Raw genomic sequence first — 21,216 nt, 5'->3', positions numbered from 1 at the left:
TTAAAGACTTTACTATTAATAGTAAAAACAACAACATCAGGAATTCTTAAAACATATTAATAAATACCCGTGCTACGCATTGGTTGAAATAGTTGGTATACATTTTTATTTTATCCCGAACACACTTCAATCCCTCAATAAAATGGCCCCTCATTACAACACTTCCCCGACCCAACACAATTTTCTAGCCCTCCAATGACATGTCCTTTCTGTCTCTTTCATCCTTAAAATGAAGGGCCCGCATCCCTCTATGATAAAGTAAGCACAAACACTTGTAACCTGTTAGGCCTTTTCTCTCTGCACTATTATGCCCACCCGCCACATATACACAGAATATTTTCTAATAAAACGCCTCTTCCTGCAGAACAATTTGAAAGAAGAACTATCGCTATTCACAGCTTAGTTCACTCTTAACATAATTATCTTCTGTCGGCCATAGATCTAGAGAAGCACCTTATTTAGAATTACCCCACTGTATCTTTTAATGAAGCCGCTTTTACAAATCTAAGAGCGCATAGCTACTCCTTGATACTCGTGCTACGCTACTGTTTAAATAATACTTTAATAAATTTTCATCGCGCAAGCCACATTCTCATCTCCCATGACATCCATCGTCGAGTCTATAGGAATTGAGAAACGTGCTCATCTTGGACAACGAAGTTGTTGTATGTGTATATCGCCTTGAACACTTAAAATCACCAATAAAACGGCACGCCTTACAACGCTACTCCACAGCGGACACAATTTTCTAGCCCTCAAATTAAATCAGTCCTTCTTTATTTTCGTCTTTTTCTTCCTTCCACGGCCCGCAAACCTTTTTATGGAGTGGGCACAGACACCTGTTGGGCACTTCTGTTGTACCCATCTATCTCTCTACACTATATTGCACTATAATTATTTATTGGGAAAATAAAATAATTCACGTGACCTGATTGTCTGGCACAGTTTCAAGAGGAAGACCAAGAGAGAACTATCAATGATGTTCCATGTAAAAGCAAATTATTTCGAATTCTTTTTTGTTATTTGGTTATCAAATATTTTCATAACTCTAACTCAATTTGTTATTGAAATAAATAAATAAGTCATAATTGTGTTTTTTTCAATTTTTACAAATTTAGCATAATTGTATTCACTGGATAACGTTTGTATTGACTTTTTTCTTTTACACATATCACTGAAAAATAGAAATAATTTTAATGTTTATTTTCTAGTTGGTTAAAATATCTATTTCTTTGACTGACCGAAAAACAAAATTACATGTTTTCACTTGTAGGTCAACTAGGTTCACTTCTAGCCAGCAGATTCACTAATTGCTCACCTAGATTCACTACTACGTACCTAATTGTAAGTTTTCATCATTAATGTTTGTATTTCTCATTGATTGCCTCACCCCCCCCCCCCCCCCACGGGGTGTCGCTGTAGGACTTACAGATATGAGGTCATTCCGAGAATGACATTCGGTCTGGTGAATGTGACAGTAACGAACGTCTGCCCCAGGCTGGTGGATAAAATTTCTTTACGTATGACAAATTTGTTTATCATGGACAGCAGTCGATCTGCTACATCCTTAGTTCCCAGCCTACGGAAGGCATCACATTTCATCTCTTCACCAAGATTCAGAGAAGGCTTGCAATCTTTATACGCTAAAAATTTAAAGTCCTTTCTCAACTGACCAAGTGTCAGTGGGTAACCGTTTACCGGTTCAAAATGCGGGTCTATCTTGAAAGCGTCTAAAAACGCAGCCTGGCTCGTGCATTCTGGACATGAGCAGTCGAAGTTGTAAAGCTTAAGTTGTGATGAGATGGTTAGCCTGAGCGGAGGAAGCTCCTGGGCACTCCAACCCTTCAAACGTGCCTCGCTAGCAGTTTCCGAGTGCAGGGCCTCGCTCCCAATGTCCCCTGGATCTCTGCGCGACGCTGAGCTTCTCTTTTCTTCTAAGACACTTTGTGTTAGCTCCCCTAACGAAGACTGACTGACGGTGATACTGCCAGGAGTTATTTCCTCTTCATTTTGCATATTGTTGTTTTGGTTGCGCCCCAAAGTCGAGAACTCCTTATGTCTGGTCTGTTTAGTCTCATTGAGCTGCCCGTTGACTATTCTTGGACATGTCACGGCTGTGCTTTTTCGATTTAAAGATTTGAAACGTCTCCGTCTTGAATGACTGAAAGTCTTAGTCCTCTTTTTAAACCGAACGGTTCCTTGATTCCAAAGGCCCTTTTTGGAATCAGTATCTGACTTGACTTTTTCAGATTTAGACAAATATACATTATGTAAACGTCGGGCTTGAAAAGCGGTGTTGTGAAGTCCGTAAAACGGAACTCCGTAGTCCAAATGTACCCTCCATGAGGTCAAAAGAGGTAAAATATTCTTCCAATCATTTATATTCCATACAGTGCTTTCTTCGTTAACTTTCGGCCTATAGTTCCATGGATGTCTCTCCTCACTGCAGTTAAACTGAACGTCTAAATGATTCACATTTTCGTCTCTTTTGACTTTTTCACTTTCATCTTCTGTCTTTTTAAATCCTTTACCTTTATCCACTTTGCTTTTATTTACCTTGCTATCAGACTTAATGTCCTCGCGTTTAGGCCTGACAACCTGCGTCTGTAGACGCTTCAAAACTTGTTCTTCAAAGTCGCTCTTTTTGGCCATCTGCATCTCGCAGTCTTCGTGCTCTCTCAAGAAGTCACTCCATTCTTGGCGATGAACGTCCGGACAAAATTTAAGACTTTTTGGTTGCATGGACTTTTGAAATTCTCTTTTCAGAGACAAACTTTTAAAATTCTTAGTCAAGTCTGTTTTAGCTTTAGCAAGCATGTCTTCAAAAATTTCTTTTTCTTTTTCCATTTGGATTTTTTTGCGAATTCTTCCTCGCGCCTTTAGCTTCTCTTCGCATGAGACGAAGTTTGATTCTCTCCCCTCATAGAGCCCGGAGACATAAAGCTCTCTGCGGGTCAGATTTAACATTTCCCAGTTGGATTCTGAGTCCTCTTGTTGTATGCCCTCAATGGAAGCAGAGTAGGACTCTAAAGAATGCTCCGAATCATCTCTCTGCAATTCTTCGAGACTCGCACCCTCCATGGCGGCAAAAGAGGCAATGGGAGTCAGCGGTTTGGATGGCTGATTTGACATCGGTTCAATGACGCTAGTACTTTTAGTGTCTAGCTTTAACTTGGATTTCGGTTTTTTAAACTCGGTCCTGACGAGATTGGGATCGTCCGCAATGTAATCAATCGTTTCGTTGTAAGTCCCCGGGGGGCCACTAGAGTCTTGATTGCTTTTCAAGTCTTTTGTTGGCTCCACAGACTTAGCCAAAGCAGTTTTTTTACTGTCCTTAGACAGCATGAGTTTTTCGTTGGCCAAGGCACTGGCGATCGCTAACGCCCTTTTTTCCTTTGCAACGTTCAGTTCTTCCTCTAGCTTGGCAATGACGTCTTTAGGCTGAATATTCTCTTCGGGACAGAGTTGTTGGTATTTGTTCACTTTGTGCTTTGTATAGACGTACGGTAAATGAACAACTTCTCTTGGTAACACTTGCGTTTTGGGAGAAGCTAAGGGATCTCTCTGTTCCACTATCTCCAAAGGGAGGTTTGACATTTCAGCCTTTTCGTAATAGATCAGCTCAACGTCAAGTTTTTCGTACACCATCTGTTGGGAAAGAAGAGTGAAGTTTAACTGAATGTGCTATGAACACGAGTATTAATAGAGAAACCAATTATCCAACAACGCCCCTAAGTCCATAAAGTACGACTCGTTATCTGATCGAAGTCATAGTGTCATTGCTTTGATCACATTGTGCATTCTTTAAAATAGATTTTTTTTCTTGACGTCTATTGTTTAAAGAAAAATATGACAGAAATAGGACATAATAAGGATTTCAAGACAAAACTTTTCCCCGTACATCATTAGCTAGACCTAAAGTCCGATCATTTAATATGATGTGCTCTCTCAGGGAGTCAGGATGGCCGCCTGGTCCTGCGGTTAGCGCGCTGTACTGTCGTACGGTCATCTCGATTGTCTCGTGTTCATACCCTGCCCGCTATCACCACTCCCCCCCCCCCCCCGGTCGATCTGTGTGAGATTTGACTAGGATGAAGGTTATCTTAAACTCTGAAGGAATCAGCGAAACATGTGATCACATTTGACAAAACATTTTATAAATGTATGTTTGTTATTTCCTTCTTATGGTTTAGAAATAAGTTACTTATGGGTCACATCGTAATTTTGAATAGATTTCACAGTTACGAAGATTAATATTTACAGTTCAAATTTAGGGTTAAGGTTAAGGTTAGAGTCATAGTTCAAGGAAAGTATTCCGGGATCATTCACATCTGTTTGGAGTTCAAGTACAGATCTATATTACATTGGCCTGTATTTAAGACGAAGACACCTACACGTAGTTTTTATTCCAAATTTGAGTAAGCACTCTATAGCTGACCTTGAATAGTAGACCCTATATACCAATCGGCTATTAACTTATTTTGTCAAAGAGATTTTTTATGTTAGAATATAATAAATGGCATGCTTCGAATTTTAAAACTTTGTCTTGTTTAGGTTATATTTTGATTTGTTTTATCTTTTTTTTTTGTCGCTAACTCTACATCCCTAGTTGTTATTTAAGTCAAGCTGTACCCAGAAATAAGAGCATCGAACTTAGTTTTACAAGATGTGTTAACTGAACTGCATCGAACTTAGTTTTACAAGATGTGCAACTCCCTTCGCCCATTCAATGACCGGACACTGTGTTGAGATCTTGGTTGAACATCTAAATGTATATAATTCTAAGTTCCGTCACCCGCACAGAGTTTTTTTGTTTTATGTTGTGACACTCGCGTGAACACAGATTTACCTCTGGAGCCTCATCGTCACGTGACTGGCACAGACGTCTGCTGTTGAGGTTAGCTCGCAGCTCGTGAGGGTTTATTTTGCGATAGACTTCCAAGTCTGTGATGGCCGCCAGGAGAAGTGCCAGTAGCTCGCCACCCACAACACGAAGACTTGTCGCCCCTGTCCACTTGTCACTAAGTACATAGTCAAAGAACTCAGCTGCAAAATAAATAAATAAATATTAACAATGCAATAGGCAGAGTATCGGTATGCTTTATTTCATCTGCTGCGGTTAGCTTCTGCTGTCTTTTCAACTTAACACTCTCCAATACAACTTTTACAACGTAAGGATTACAAAATTGTATTTCTACATTAGAAACACAGCAGTAAAGTATGCATCGATACTGTCCATAAAAAGTCGCCGTATCTTCTACATAGGGAAAAAACTACTTAAAAAACAAAAACAAAAAAAAAAACAATGCTTTTTTTATACAACTTATTGAGCGATTGTATTGCTCTTGAGAACTAATGAATGTTAAGATTTTTTAAAAAAAAGGAAAATTTTTTACTCAACCTCTTTCTCACCCCACCCCGCCCCCAAGGAAAAAAACTCCCGGTTAAGCGATTGTATAAATCTTTTAGACTTTATAATAATCTAACAATGGGCCTTTAGATCTAGACTTGGAGGTGGCGCCGAAAATGTTCCTGAACATTAAATAATTAAAAGCTTGAATGAATAAAGTCTACATGCGGAAATACTCGTGAGATTCCATCTGGATCTAGTTTCCATGAATGCGCGATCTGAATAGAGGCTATGTAATAAAGGATGAATAAAACTAGATACAGAGTCTCAGTATCAATAAAAAAACATTTTTCTATTTAATTACTATGCCGGTTTGATTTATGAAGTGCCTTTTGTAGAAATAGTTTAGGGGCCTCTAGACACAATGCATATCACTGACTTCATTTAGTAGGCCTACTTCTAATAAAAAAAAAAAGAAATGACCTTGTTCTGAGATAATGATGTCTACATTTTCAAAACAGTCGCAAAGAATTTCAAAAGCTGTCACACATTCACCGAATCTTTCCTTCCTATTGGGTCTAGGGTCCAGGGTCTAGGCACTATGATGTACACTCCAGCGAGTTGGTGATGGCCATTTCACTAACTTTCCAACAAGTTCAATTGCAATATTACCAAGATGAGGACAAAGGATAATGACAGAAAACATTCTTTCAAGAGTACCAAAGATCTTATACCCCAAAAAATGTTCCTAAAAAGAGTGAATAATTTACAAAATTAAACTTGTGTAAGTATTTCAGACATAGAATGTACATTCTAAAAACAAAATGAGATCGACACATTTTAAAGTCCAGACTTTCTTAAGGATATCGCAGCATAACTCATCAGTTTTGTTCTCAATGTTATCGTTTCAACATATCGTCACATTGGACATCTGATCAGTTTGTGTGATCTCAGATATGTTGTCAAGAGACCAAAATAACTTTTAGCTTTTATGTCCCTGATTGGGTATTGTAGAGACGCACTTTAGGTGACTGCTAGTGAACTTTAGGTGACTGCTAGTGAACTTTAGGTGACTGCTAGTGAACTTTAGGTGACTGCTAGTGAACTTTAGGTGACTGCTAGTGAACTTTAGGTGACTGCTAGTGAACTTTAGGTGACTGCTAGTGAACTTTAGGTGACTGCTAGTGAACTTTAGGTGACTGCTAGTGAACTTTAGGTGACTGCTAGTGAACTTTAGGTGACTGCTAGTGAACTTTAGGTGACTGCTAGTGAACTTTAGGTGACTGCTAGTGAACTTTAGGTGACTGCTAGTGAACTTTAGGTGACTGCTAGTGAACGCGCAATTATGTCGACATGAATTCAAAGCGAGACTGTAGAGTAGATAGAGATCAACAGACAGTTGAGGCTAAAGTTTATTCTAGTAACAGAGACTAGACTGTTCCCTTTCTGGATTAGACGTTTATATTCTATATACAGTTGTTGATTTACTTTATTGTGTCTTGATCCGTATGTCTAATGATACGAACTCAAGAGGAATACTACGCGTTCGTAAACAGATCAATACACATTGTACAGACCCAGATTAGTGACCTTTTACAGTATATCGTTTTCTTGGTCTGATAAAAGGTGTATAAACTCAGGTCTGATAAAAGGTGTATAAACTCAGGTCTGATAAAAGGTGTATAAACTCAATGGAGTTGAAAAAAGAAAACAATCTCATACTATATTTTTTGTTTGTACCGCAAAACATCTCGAACGTCTCAACCCAATTCACTTTATAGAATGAAGGTCCTCTCTTCAATGTGACTAGGATATGTCTAAGTCTGATTAGTTAGGAACATTCAGATCTCATTCAGTCTGTGCAAGATGTCTCACTGTATCAACCATACCAACGACTTCTTGTTTGGTAGCCAAGTCGGCTGACTTTTCCATTTAATAGGGATTTTTTTCAGAATTCTTATTATCCTCATTTGTCTAGCGGCCTAACAAATATAACAATGGCCTAGTAGACAAACGTATTTTACATCAAAGCTACCGGATTTAAACAAATATAAAGATAAAAACCCCACATTTTTATTCTTTAGTCTCACACGGATGTGTGTCACCCTCGATGTGGTTGGTATTGTTATCATTTGTCTAGAGACGCCATCAACAATTGAGCTTAGCAGATGTGTGAAACAGAGTTGTAAGAAGGTTGATTTAGTTCTAGTCTCATGAATAGGATTAAAATTACAGTTGGATTATTAAATAAATTGGAGAAATTTTTAGATTTAAATACACCCCTTGATTGTATCCTAATCAACACAATTCTTTTTTTTTTTAACATAGGGGAAACTATTCAACAATTGAATCTTTAAAAAATTTGCCTACTTATCACCCTTGTTTAAAAAAAAATCCTTTTTTTTAAAAAAAAAGCTTATATTAATTCACGCCGTCTGTCACTTATTTTGAATCAGTCGTGCAATTAATTTTTAATAGATGTAGACTAACAATAATGGATCCACCGCATGGGAATATTTAATGAATTGCTTTTGTTTAGCGCAACTTTCGTGCTTAAAATTCAAGCTCAAATAGTCACAAAACAGTCTTTTGTTTAAATATTTTCTGCAAAGAACACAACACTTATTCTCTGCACAACACTTATTCTATACACTAAACTTATTCTCATTAAGTTTAGTGCATTTCCTATATAAAACACAATTAATTAATTCCAACTAATTGATCAATTAAATGGTCTTTGCTTTTATTGATTCATGTGTTGTCATCTACAATGAATAATGATTTATTGATTCATGTTTTGTCATCTACAATGAATAATTATGATAAGTTTCAACTTGATTTGACAATGAGAAGTGGGAAAAACAAGTTGTTCAAGATTACACCAGACAGAGAATGAGTTGATAGAAACTTTGTAAAAATCGAGATGAATCACCTTAACGGACGTTTTGAAATTTCTGCACATCAATAAGTTTTAGTTGATTTTGTTGCAAAATGGTCTACATTTTTAAAATTTCTTATAAGAAGTTTTAATAGTTGAAATAGTGATAATAATGTAATGTCACTTGGTCAATATTCAATATTTAAATGTATAACTACCATGAGAATTCAACTTCCTTTTGCCCTTGGCATGCTGTATGCTGCTTCTCAGCAGAAACATTATTTCTCCCAGCCTGCGCAGTGAAACTCTTTTTCGACATAGAATTCTGACAGGAACTCTCCCACCTTTTTGTTGTGTGCACTTTCGATACTACGGCCCGCATTTTAATGTTACTGTAAACATATTTTTAGCAAGTGAATCTTAATATCAGCTACGTTGACTTGAAAAAAACCGCTTCTACCCCCTCTCTCAAACTGATGAATACTTTTTGCCCATGAATTCTAGCATTGTCCTATATATCTCTAAATCTCTATACAATCGACTATTGTTCTATATAATCTAATCAGTTCTAGAATCCAAATAATTGATCGGCTTTATGTTAATTGCATACTGCTCTCTCACATAGCAATACGGCCCGTGAATTCTGGCATTACTTATCTCGACCTTAAAAAAAATGTCATGTGTACATTTTATTTTGTCTAAAAAACTTTGTATACACAAACACATTCATGAATCTATTTTGTATTTTGAGGGAAAAAATGTATTGCTCTATAAGATATATTATATAAATAGAAATATATAGTTAATTTAAATAAATAATAAAGGAATATACAAATGTGGAAGGGCCTACTACTAGATCTAAAGTGTCCAGTTCTAGGTCTCTTTCTCTCTTTCTCCAGCCAGTATGAAATTCCGTTTGGAAAAATGGGTCAATCCTAAATTTAGAAATGCATGACCAATAAACAGTCCTGACAAATGACCAAGTCAAATGTATTTATGAAAAGAAACAAAAAAACACTTAGCCGACATTTTATATTCAACACCAAATGAAAAAAAAATCCTTTCACAAATTTTGAATCTAGGGCTAATGAGAAACAAGCAAAATATAGAAAATCCTTTAAAAAAAAAATTAAAGCTTATCTAAAGGGGAATAACTCCGCCCTTAAAACTATAACTATCAGTAATGAAAAAGCTATTTCCCTTAATCGACATCAAACAAAATAATTAGTTACAAATAATTAATTGACTAATTGAGTATTTTTAAAAGATTGTTTTATGTTCTTTTAGGTACAATAGATATTGTTTAAAGTATCAACGTGATCGGTGACTAAACCACACAAATTTAGCCATACCTGTGAATACTGAAGTATTAATATCCCTTGTTGCTATTAACAAAATAATTAATTACCTGTAATTAATTATCTAATTAGTTACTTTTTTTCATTGAGTCATGTTTTGTCTATGCCAATAAATAAGTGTGCGAAGTTTCAACTTGATCCGAAAATGAGTGTAGGAGAAATAACGTGTATACACACTTTTGACCAGACAGCCAGAGTGAGTTCCCTTTTTACCAGCCAGCCAGCCAGAGTGAGTTCCCTTTTTACCAGACAGACAGCCAGAGTGAGTTCCCTTTTTACCAGCCAGACAGCCAGAGTGAGTTCCCTTTTTACCAGACAGACAGCCAGAGTGAGTTCCTTTTTTACCAGCCAGACAGCCAGAGGGAGTTCCCTTTTTACCAGACAGACAGCCAGAGTGAGTTCACTTTTGACCAGACAGACAGCCAGAGTGAGTTCACTTTTGATCAGACAGACAGCCAGAGTGAGTTCACTTTTGACCAGACAGACAGCCAGAGTGAGTTCCCTTTTCACCAGACAAACAGCCAGAGTGAGTTCCCTTTTCACCAGACAAACAGCCAGAGTGAGTTCATATAAGCTTTGTACAAAAAATGTGCTTTTAATATTAAAACGATCGTGTATATAGAATCAAACCCAAAGCCCGAAAGATAGATATAATATTTTGAAACAATCACGAACATTTATTTAATAGTTGGGAAAATCTGATCCAGGAAATTCTTAGCCTCTCTTACTCTCCGGAATCTGATATACCACAAGAGCACATAATACATGATCAAGAGTTTTGAGTCATTTTTTTTTCCAAACGAGGTAGATAATCCTCCCTCAAAAGGTCACATGATTATCCGATTTATCAACTTTGGTGCAAGGAAATCAATTTATTACTGACTATTAAAATATCTTTTCCTGTATATCTCAATGCAGTGAAAATAAATGTTCGAATAAACAGACCAGAGACAGAAACATTGTTATGGCCTCTCTGTGGCTTATCCTTACCGGGTTGGAAATACAGGGGTGGCATTTCCTGGATGGCTTGGGGCGGTCTAGTGTAGTCTTCCAAAATGACCGGAGACAGGAACAGATCCTGTAATTTGTCCTCCTCCGGTAGGCCAGCGCTCTGTACGTCGAAGAGCTCACATGTGTCCTCCCGCTGGTCTAGCGGATAGATCAGCTGCTCAATAGGAAATATATTCACAATTAGTGTGTCCTCTCGTTGGACTAGCGGATAGATCAGCTGCTCAATAGGAAATATATTCACAATTAGTTTGTTCTCTTTCATAACAATTTATCTTAAATATAAAATTGTTTGTTTTTTATTATTAACTTTTTGTATAGACCTAGATCTATTTGTCTTTTACGTTTTTATACAATAAAAAATCTAAACAACTTGAAGATAAAAACATCTTTTATCCTTTTTGTTTCAGCCTGTTGGGATTTATATAGAGTAGATATAATATCGTACTTCTTGTGATGGCGGCACATTTGACTAACAACTCGCCTCTAGAGTGATTCAATATCATTTTAGATTTTGTAAAGAATTTCAGCTTCTATTAATATCATCTACGTCATACATGAAAGAGAAAGATAAAAAAAAAAGATATATCAATGGGGGACGGGGGGGGGGTGTAGCACAACACATTAAGTGATAACTAATTGAGCTCTACAGCAACACTGAAGTTGAAAGATTTAAGGCATTTACAGAGTTTTCAATTAGACTCTTCTGATCAAAATGTTTGACTTTTGAGTTCGTTGATTTACTAGAGCTTCTAACCATGAAGTGTACAAAACAAAATTGTTCCTTTAAATTTCACTTTTTATTTTTTTATTTCCTTATTTCCTGAGTGAAGCACTTGTCAACTGGTATCACCGCTTGGCACAATTTGAAAGAGGTCATTGCTCACTAAACAATTTTAGTCTCAATCAAAAATAATACACTTCCTGGACTTCGTTGTTAATGTTCTTGTAATTTATGACATTGAACTTTGACGCATGCATAAAGAGGTAGATATATAGACTATTGCACATTAACCAAATCTGGTTATAGGCTTAGCTATAAATAAAATATCCCGCACATGAACCATATCTGATTTATTGGCTTAGCCATAAAAATAAATCCCAAGACATATACCATATTTTACTAAATCAAGAGGCCCGAACTGTCCTATATATAAAAAAAAAAAACTAAACGGAGAACTGCCTGATCTGGAAACCACAGCGCAGTTCATCTCAGATATAGGATTACTTATCTGAACTCTGTGACATGAAAAATGAGAACGAAGAAGAAGAAGAAAAAAACCCAACATATTTGCTTTAAAGGCTTGGCTATTAAAAACTAACTAGCCAATGAACCAAAACTATTGACCACCCAAGAATTCTTCACTGAGATTTATGCTTTGAGAATTAGTTTCACAAAAGTGACGTAGAATAATAAAACAAATAAAGTTATGTCTGTAATTGGGCAGTAACAAAAAATAAGGGAGAACAATAAACCCAATAATTGTTGTGTTTAGTGTCCTGATAGAATCACATAAAGATGTGTGCTCATGTGACTGAACTTTTGAAGTGACTTTACGTTTGCTGCGTCTACTTACATTTTCTCCACTTCTCCCAACCTCCGCCAGGGCCGGCCTTTGATAATTGGAAGTGAATTTGATGGCCCCAAATGAAATGGAAAAATAAGAAAATAAACAGCGAAAATATAAAATTGCTCAATTTATCTAGATCCTAGTGGACTCCTACCATAACGTTGGGCGCAAGTTTCGCTGTTTCTTCTCTAAAAATGAAAGTTTTGAGTTTTGTGCGAAGCCACCAATCGGAGGTCCTAGGCGGCTGCCTAGTTTGCCTATGCCTAAGGCCGGCCCTGTCGCCACCCCTCAACACGTCTAAATACAAACGCAATTCAAATTTTCAGCTTTTTGGTTATAAAAAACGAAGTTAGTCTAATTTATAAGTTGCTGTTGTACAATTTACAAACTTTGGATGTTGGTTTATTTCTAATAATTGAATTCCAATGGACTTTGTACTTCACCATAAGAAAACGTATACAAAATGACACATTTACTTGATGTTTTGCCCCTACCTGCTTGGCAGGCAAATCACGCAGGTAGCTGTATAAGTGAATCTTATGATTGATGCTTTGATTGAGTTTCCCTGCATTCAGACGTTCGCGCCATTCCTGTTCCGTTCCTATTGGAGCTTCATAACAGTTCATGTTGGACACGTCTGCCAACTAAAGCTGCAATAGAAGCTACGCATTGACTAATACATTCATAGAGGACCAACATTGACTGTATTCATAAAGAACCGTGTTATGCGGACATATTTAGTTTCTCACGTTCTCAACCTTCCTCTCTTCTTTCTCTTTCTCTAGCTCTCTTTCCAGCCTACTCTCTTTCTCTAGCTCTCTTTCCAGCCTCATCTCTTTCTCTAGCCCTCTTTCCAGCCTCCTCTCTTTCTCTAGCCCTCTTTCCAGCCTCCTCTCTTTCTCTAGCTCTCTTTCCACTATCCTCTCTTTCTCTAGCTCTCTTTCCAGCCTCCTCTCTTTCTGTAGCTCTCTTTCCAGCCTCATCTCTTTCTCTAGCTTTCTTTCCAGCCTCCTCTCTTTCTCTAGCCCTCTTTCCAGCCTCCTCTCTTTCTCTAGCCCTCTTTCCAGCCTCCTCTCTTTCTCTAGCTCTCTTTCCACTATCCTCTCTTTCGCTAGCTCTCTTTCCAGCCTACTCCCTTTCTCTAGCTCTCTTTCCAGCCTCATCTCTTTCTCTAGCCCTCTTTCCAGCCTCCTCTCTTTCTCTAGCTCTCTTTCCACTATCCTCTCTTTCTCTAGCTCTCTTTCCAGCCTCCTCTCTTTCTGTAGCTCTCTTTCCAGCCTCCTCTCTTTCTGTAGCTCTCTTTCCACTATCCTCTCTTTCTCTAGCTCTCTTTCAAGCCTCATCTCTTTCTCTAGCTCTCTTTCCACTATCATCTCTTTCTCTAGCTCTCTTTCCACTCTCCTCTCTTTCTCTAGCTCTCTTTCCCCCTCCTCTCTTTCTTTAACCCTCTTCCACCCTCACTTCTTCCTCTCTCTCATTCAAACGTAATAATCAAATTGTTTTTTCTTTACAACAGTTATGCTTTGATTTGAACTATACATTACAATATAGATAAATCTGACATAGAAATAACAAGTAGTGAAGGTTTAGACATCTTAAGTGCAAACATTTAGACTTTTACAAATGAAATGACGAGCCTCCATGTTACAAAAGAATGGGGATTGATTCTAAAAGAGCACCCCATTCAATATAACAAAATTTTGATCAATTAATTTACCTAGTAGCGGGTATAGCTAAAAATATTCAATTAGAATTATAGCTAGATTTAGGTATTTCGATCAAAAGGTCAGTGTTAAAAGTGTGCTGGCACGTTCGTCCAGAGGTGTACTGGTCCCTTCTTGTACTGCCTAGGTTATTAGGTATAACCTCCAGGTATACAATTCAACTAATGTACGCAACAAAAGACTTTACAAAGTCGCAGGTAAACATATGTACAAAGTTTATTTACATGAGTAAAATAAATGTGTAAATACATGGCCATCAACTCACAGGCCGACACAACAAAAAGTAAACAAAAGATACTCAAAAATAATATGGCACACAGCGCTAGTCATATGTTACATTATCGTCACATTCTGGAGAATACTCATTTACATGAGTAAAATAAAGGTCTCAGGCCTCAGGTCAACACATGACCGCTTTTGACCATTATGGGATTACAAGCTTCAGGCTGACACTAGCCACTTTTAGCCAAAAAAAAAAAAACAACAAAAGGGTCATGATGAACTATAGGCTTCAGGGTAACCTATGAGCATACAAGCTTCATAGAATCCCACCTATAGACATCCGTTTGGTAAAGTCCATCTGATGATTCAATACTGGTTGAATCCCTCAGAGACAAGGCTATAAAAATATGCAAAGTCCATCTGATGATTCAATACAGGTTGAATCCCTCAGAAAAAGGTTACAAAAATATGTCACGTTTGGGAGTACCCCAGGATGCAGAACATCAGGGTAAAAATATACTGCCTGGAAATCATTTGAGGCTATATCTACTAATAATTATACATTACACAAAATACAATCATACTAAAGATATACTTAGCCCAAAGATCTCCAGAGCAGGGTACACTTCTCCGAGTACCCCATGACACAGGCTATATCTATTAATAAATACATAATATAAAATACAATAATACTAAAGATATACTTAGCCCAAAGATCTCCAGAGCAGGGCACACTTCTCCGAGTACCCCATGACACACGACCACTAAGAGAAAAAAATACTATTCACAACACAGGTCAAGTGGTCAAGCTGGTAACTCAGGAGCAAGTGGCAACTAAGCGCAGTTTGCAAGGCCCTTTATAAACTACATAAGGGGAATCACTCCTAACTTTACAAGTAATCAAAAATAGTTAGTTCCCCATTATGTCACAAAGACACAAAGATAGAGGCACATTTCTTATACCATACGCTAGAACAAACTCATACAATGGCTCCTTCTTCCCTAATGCCATTATAAAATGGAATGGATTGCCTGAATCAGACAGGAAAACCAACGACCTAGCTGAGTCAATAACTAACATGCATGACTAGATGGACACATGAAATGCGTAGGACGTAATTATCTTCTTTTTGGAAGTAACGTCTGTAATATATAAGATAATATAAAATAAAGCTAGATCAAGAAGTATTATGAGCTAACTATTAAGCTTTTCAGACAAGATCTAGATTCGAGATCTGGTAAATTAGGTTAATAACTGTAATATTCCATCTTTACACTTTGTCAAAATTTCGTTTTACCAAATACAATAAAAGTACACAAAAATAAATAAAAAATCGAAACTGTCAGTAAAGATCTACATAGTATTTAAACACATTACCTAATATAAACACTTGGGTTTCGTTGTGTGGACAACTTTAATCATTGAAGTGGTTCACATTTTTGTTGACATTTGTTTATTTTTCAATGATGACAATGAATTGTAATTTTTAATCTACGAAAAAAAAAGTGCGCAAAATCTGGTGCACCGGAAGAACAAATGAGTATATGAGAGTTTCATACATGGCCGACAAAATTGAAATAGTTACCTTGTTTGGTGTCTCCGGTGTACAAAATACGTGTTGCTAGGCTAGGCATAGGTTTTTCAAAATGATTTTACAGTACCAGAAAAGGAAATTTAAAAAAAAAATAGACTCTTCCTATAGTCTGCACACCAGAAGCTTCAAAATAGCTGAAGGATTATCTTGGAAGTAAGATGGTCACTACTAAAAAGTCCAGACCATGACAAGTTTTGGTCAATTCATCATCGCACATACAGAGATATACAGAAATATACAGAGATATACAGAGATATACAGAGATATACAGAGATATACAGAGACATACAGAGATATACAGAGATATACAGAGATATACAGAGATATACAAAGATATACAGAGATATACAGAGATATACAGAAATATACAGAGATATACAGAGATGTACAGAGATGTACAGAGATATACAGAGATATACAGAGATATACAGAAATATACAGAGATATACAGAGATTTACAGAGATATACAGAGATGTACAGAGATATACAGAGATATACAGAGATATACAGAGATATACAGAGATATACAGAGATGTACAGAGATATACAGAGATATACAGAGATATACAGAGATGTACAGAGATATACAGAGATATACAGAGATGTACAGAGATATACAGAGATATACAGAGATGTACAGAGATATACAGAGATATACAGAGATATACAGAAATATACAGAGATATACAGAGATATAGCCTTCACATATTTGTCATTTTGTTTTAGTGTTTAATTTTCTTAAATTAAAATGTATTGATCAGAATAAGTAGACATATTTGATAAAGTCTGATCGTAAGAGATTGTATATCATATTTCACGAGTTCGTATTTCAAGAGATTGTGTATCATATTTTACGAGATTGTATAATAGATATCCTATTTCACGATAATGTATATCATATTTCATTCATAATGGAAAACGCCATCTAACACCGTTGGTATATCGTGATGCCCTGGTGAAATGTTTACTAGGTCTAAACCCTAAAAAAATACATTGTATATTTACCTTTTCAGAACATGCAGTCTGTAAGGCAAATGATGTAAAGGTCCTTTATTTCTGTTGCCCACAGTTAACGAAGGTATCTGGTGGCCAGCACAATAACTAACCACCTTAACTTTTCCCCATCTAATGTCAGGAACTTTTTAGAATTCAGATTAAGATAAAGATTCCAAAATTAAATTAAAAATTACAGGCCAGGATTCGATCCCAGGACACAACTTTTTGGAAGCTAAGGGCTTTACCACTCAGCCACCGCGCCTACTAAAATAACACATGTGTACATATAAGTCATGGGTGTAGACTGTGACTGGTACGAAAACAGTTTAATGAGTAGTAAGTATTTTTTTTAGTGGGGGGGGGGGGACTGAACCCTCAACAAATCCCAGTAGAAATGCTTATTTTCTTTCAAAGAAAATTCCTCTCGACTCAAAAGTGAAAGAAATCCACTCAAGTAAAACACTTCAAAGACAGGATACAAAAGTGTTTTTTTATCAGCTAAAGACACAAAAAAGTCAGTCTTTCTAGTTTGTAAGTTAGAATTTTCAACTATTAGCAGCAACATTTTAGTATCGCGAATTTCAATGTGAAAACACCAGATACCGCCCCTTTAGTTTTTATATTAGGCTTTGATTTTAAAATGTTATTAATTTCATGGTTTTATTTTTAGAACAGTGACGCGTCTACTTATGCAAATGACTTGAACTCGTTGTCTGTCCAGAGATCAGTCAGATCATCAAAACTAAGGTCGTCTGTCTCCAAGGAGACTAGAGTAAACCGCCATAAAACTCGCCAGATACAATCCGTGGGTCGTTCGATATTTTCACAAGTCTTTCCTGCCCCATGCTTTGTTTGCTGATATCTGTCACAGACTCACGGCTTGAGAACAAACTTGCCCAGTGCCCTCCTCGGCCAAACCAATATCTCGCCGTTTTGGATTTATTGCCCTGACACGATACTATAACGCCATTTAGGAATTAGCTTTTTCATTAGAAGACTTTTAAAATATTTGTCCAGGTAAAAAAAGCAGGGTCTAGAGACAGGAAGGAGAGGGCACAGATTTAGCAACGCTTCGTGTACATTTAGATCGGGTTATTTGGGGTGTAGTGGTGTGGGGGTAGTGAACAGAGGTGTGTGGGAGTGTGCGGAGGTGTGTGTGTTTCTTTTATAATTGATGATACCAAACTGTGAACTCTTTGAACTATTCCTAACTATTGTTAATGGCAGCACTTCAGTTAGAAAGAAATGGTTAGACAAGCTAATGACGACTTCTAAGATGACATCTCATTATTTCCCCTTCATCTCCTCATCACCTATCCCTTGGTCTGTTGAACCGTTGATGTGTCAATCCTCTTTCTCCTTTCTGTCTTTTGCCTTGATGTTGTCTTCCAATCGCTTTCTCTGCCTCTTCTTCTTTCCCCTGGCACTGTTCTCTGCTGGAAGGTCTTTGCAAGCCCCTAGGATCATGTGATATGCTGGAAGGTCTTTGCAAGCCCCTAGGATCATGTGATATGCTGGAAAGTCTTTGCGAGCCTCTAGGATCATGTGATATGCTGGAAAGTCTTTGCGAGCCTCTAGGATCATGTGATATACTGGAAAGTCTTTGCGAGCCTCTAGGATATGGCCATACAGTTTCAGTTTGCTGACAGTGGTCAGCAGGTTATCGCTGGGCCCAATAGTTACAGTGATCCCGTTTCGAACTTCCTCATTAAGTTACTTGTTACTTTCTTAGCAGTAGCAGTAGCATACTCCATCATCTTTTTACCAATCCTTTATTTTCTCTCTCGCTTCATATTTGGCCTGCGATTGAAGATGTTATCAAAACATTGTCATGAACAAAACAATCATGCGAAGCGTAAAAATATTTCACGTCATCTAGCGTTTAGAAATTACACACATCATTAAACCTAGCCATGAGGTCGGTCAAGAGTGGAAACAGGGGGGATATCACTTCCGCCATGCCCCCTTCCTACTGATTTGTCAATTTTAATTATAATAAGGGGCCAATGTTTGGCTTCCTGGACAAGAGCTTGTAGTATCAAAAATGATTACTTTACGTCTTTTATATATTGTAGTGCACAATTGCACATTTGATACAAATGTATCTGTTAATTTAAAATGTAACAAGGTTACAAAGACAAATTGTGTGCAAACACAAACGCAAAATCGGCTCCCGAAGTGGTCCACACAGGCAGGTAAAAAGGGAGGTTTCAATATTTTCAAAAAGAATATCGGAGTGAAATTCTATCAAAGGCAAATGACAGAGAAGAATGAAGAAAGAAGGTTGTCAGTTCTTGTGTGGTGCCCCAACGGTCCAGCAGACCAAGGGATAGGTGAAAGTGAAGGTGAAGTTAGATTTAAACCAGGCCAAACTGATTTCATATAATGATTATCTTATTTATCTTAGTGTTTTGTATAGGGTCAATCTCTTATTCAAAGCCTCAAAAATAAAAATAAAAATCCTTAGTTAGATGTCTAACTAGTATTGAACTACTTTGCAGTAGTAGTTTTAATTTTGAAAAGCTTCTCCCAGCTGATCTGTACCTACAGGTACTGTTAAACAGAAACCATGTCTGTTAAACAATACTAATTTCATTTGCATTTGGTATTGAGAAATGTTAAATGAGAAAAACAAATAAATTCTAGCTTTTATATAGCGCTACTTCTCATGCTTATGGCATGCTCAGAGCGCTGTGGTCCAATCTCAGTTTTGTACCAGTGGGGGTAGGGGGGGGTAACTGGGAGAAGGTTTTCGGTGCTGCCTTAAGGCGCTCAGTAAACACAACGCTGCTCTGGTGTCGAACCTCGAACCCCCTTCATAGGTAGCAAGCCAAGTTCAAGCTTACTTGGCCACTCGAGCCCGCTTCATAGGTAGCAAGCCAAGCTCAAGCATACTTGGCCATCCGAGCCCGCTTCATAGGTAGCAAGCCAAGCTCAAGCATACTTGGCCACTCGAGCCCGCTTCATAGGTAGCAAGCCAAGCTCAAGCATACTTGGCCACCCGAGCCCGCTTCATAGGTAGCAAGCCAAGCTCAAGCATACTTGGCCACTCGAGCCCGCTTCATAGGTAGCAAGCCAAGCTCAAGCATACTTGGCCACTCGAGCCCGCTTCATAGGTAGCAAGCCAAGCTCAAGCATACTTGGCCACTCGAGCCCGCTTCATAGGTAGCAAGCCAAGCTCAAGCATACTTGGCCACTCGAGCCCGCTTCACAGGTAGCAAGCCAAGCTCAAGCATACTTGGCCACCCGAGCCCGCTTCATAGGTAGCAAGCCAAGCTCAAGCATACTTGGCCACTCGAGCCCGCTTCATAGGTAGCAAGCCAAGCTCAAGCTTACTTGGCCACCCGAGCCCGCTTCATAGGTAGCAAGCCAAGCTCAAGCATACTTGGCCACTCGAGCCCGCTTCATAGGTAGCAAGCCAAGCTCAAGCATACTTGGCCACTCGAGCCCGCTTCATAGGTAGCAAGCCAAGCTCAAGCATACTTGGCCACTCGAGCCCGCTTCATAGGTAGCAAGCCAAGCTCAAGCATACTTGGCCACTCGAGCCCGCTTCATAGGTAGCAAGCCAAGCTCAAGCTTACTTGGCCACTCGAGCCCGCTTCATAAGTAGTAAGCCAAGTTCAAGCTTACTTGGCCACTCGAGCCCGCTTCATAGGTAGTAAGCCAAGTTCAAGCTTACTTGGCCACTCGAGCCCACTTCATAGGTAGTAAGCCAAGTTCAAGCTTACTTGGCCACTCGAGCCCGCTTCATAGGTAGTAAGCCAAGTTCAAGCTTACTTGGCCACTCGAGCCCGCTTCATAGATAGCAAGCCAAGTTCAAGCTTACTTGGCCACTCGAGCCCGCTTCATAGGTAGCAAGCCAAGTTCAAGCTTACTTGGCCACTCGAGCCCGCTTCATAGATAGCAAGCCAAGTTCAAGCATACTTGGCCACTCGAGCCCGCTTCATAGGTAGCAAGCCAAGCTCAAGCATACTTGGCCACTCGAGCCCGCTTCATAGGTAGTAAGCCAAGTTCAAGCTTACTTGGCCACTCGAGCCCGCTTCATAGGTAGCAAGCCAAGTTCAAGCTTACTTGGCCTCTCGAGCCCGCTTCATAGGTAGCAAGCCAAGCTCAAGCATACTTGGCCTCTCGAGCCCGATTCATAGGTAGCAAGCCAAGCTCAAGCATACTTGGCCTCTCGAGCCCGCTTCATAGGTAGCAAGCCAAGTTCAAGCTTACTTGGCCTCTCGAGCCCGCTTCATAGGTAGCAAGCCAAGCTCAAGCATACTTGGCCTCTCGAGCCCGATTCATAGGTAGCAAGCCAAGTTCAAGCTTACTTGGCCACTCGAGCCCACTTCATAGGTAGTAAGCCAAGTTCAAGCGTAATTGGCCACTCGAGCCCGCTTCATAGGTAGCAAGCCAAGCTCAAGCATACTTGGCCACTCGAGCCCGCTTCATAGGTAGTAAGCCAAGTTCAAGCTTACTTGGCCACTCGAGCCCGCTTCATAGGTAGTAAGCCAAGTTCAAGCTTACT

At 38.5% G+C, this 21,216-nt stretch overlaps 2 protein-coding genes across 2 annotated transcripts; both read right to left on the bottom strand.

The window, feature by feature from the left end:
- Window positions 1–214: 214 nt before the first annotated feature.
- Window positions 215–15,614, bottom strand: LOC106050638 (uncharacterized). The gene is made up of 5 exons (XM_056010285.1): window positions 15,490–15,614; window positions 12,660–12,815; window positions 10,577–10,751; window positions 4,850–5,046; window positions 215–3,648 (listed from the first exon to the last, which is right to left on the bottom strand). Exons 2-5 carry the CDS (start codon window positions 12,789–12,791, stop codon window positions 1,426–1,428), a joined length of 2,727 nt encoding a protein of 908 aa, XP_055866260.1. The 5' UTR covers window positions 12,792–12,815; window positions 15,490–15,614; the 3' UTR covers window positions 215–1,425.
- On the bottom strand, window positions 12,830–13,683 carry LOC129922822 (RNA-binding protein 25-like). Its single transcript, XM_056010376.1, has one exon. The coding sequence runs from the start codon at window positions 13,536–13,538 to the stop codon at window positions 12,903–12,905; it is 636 nt and encodes a 211-aa protein (XP_055866351.1). The 5' UTR covers window positions 13,539–13,683; the 3' UTR covers window positions 12,830–12,902.
- Window positions 15,615–21,216: the final 5,602 nt, after the last annotated feature.

This window comes from Biomphalaria glabrata, chromosome 1 (genome assembly GCF_947242115.1).
Source record: "Biomphalaria glabrata chromosome 1, xgBioGlab47.1, whole genome shotgun sequence".
Lineage (NCBI taxonomy): Eukaryota > Metazoa > Mollusca > Gastropoda > Planorbidae > Biomphalaria > Biomphalaria glabrata.
This window is presented reverse-complemented; position numbering and strand designations above follow the sequence as displayed.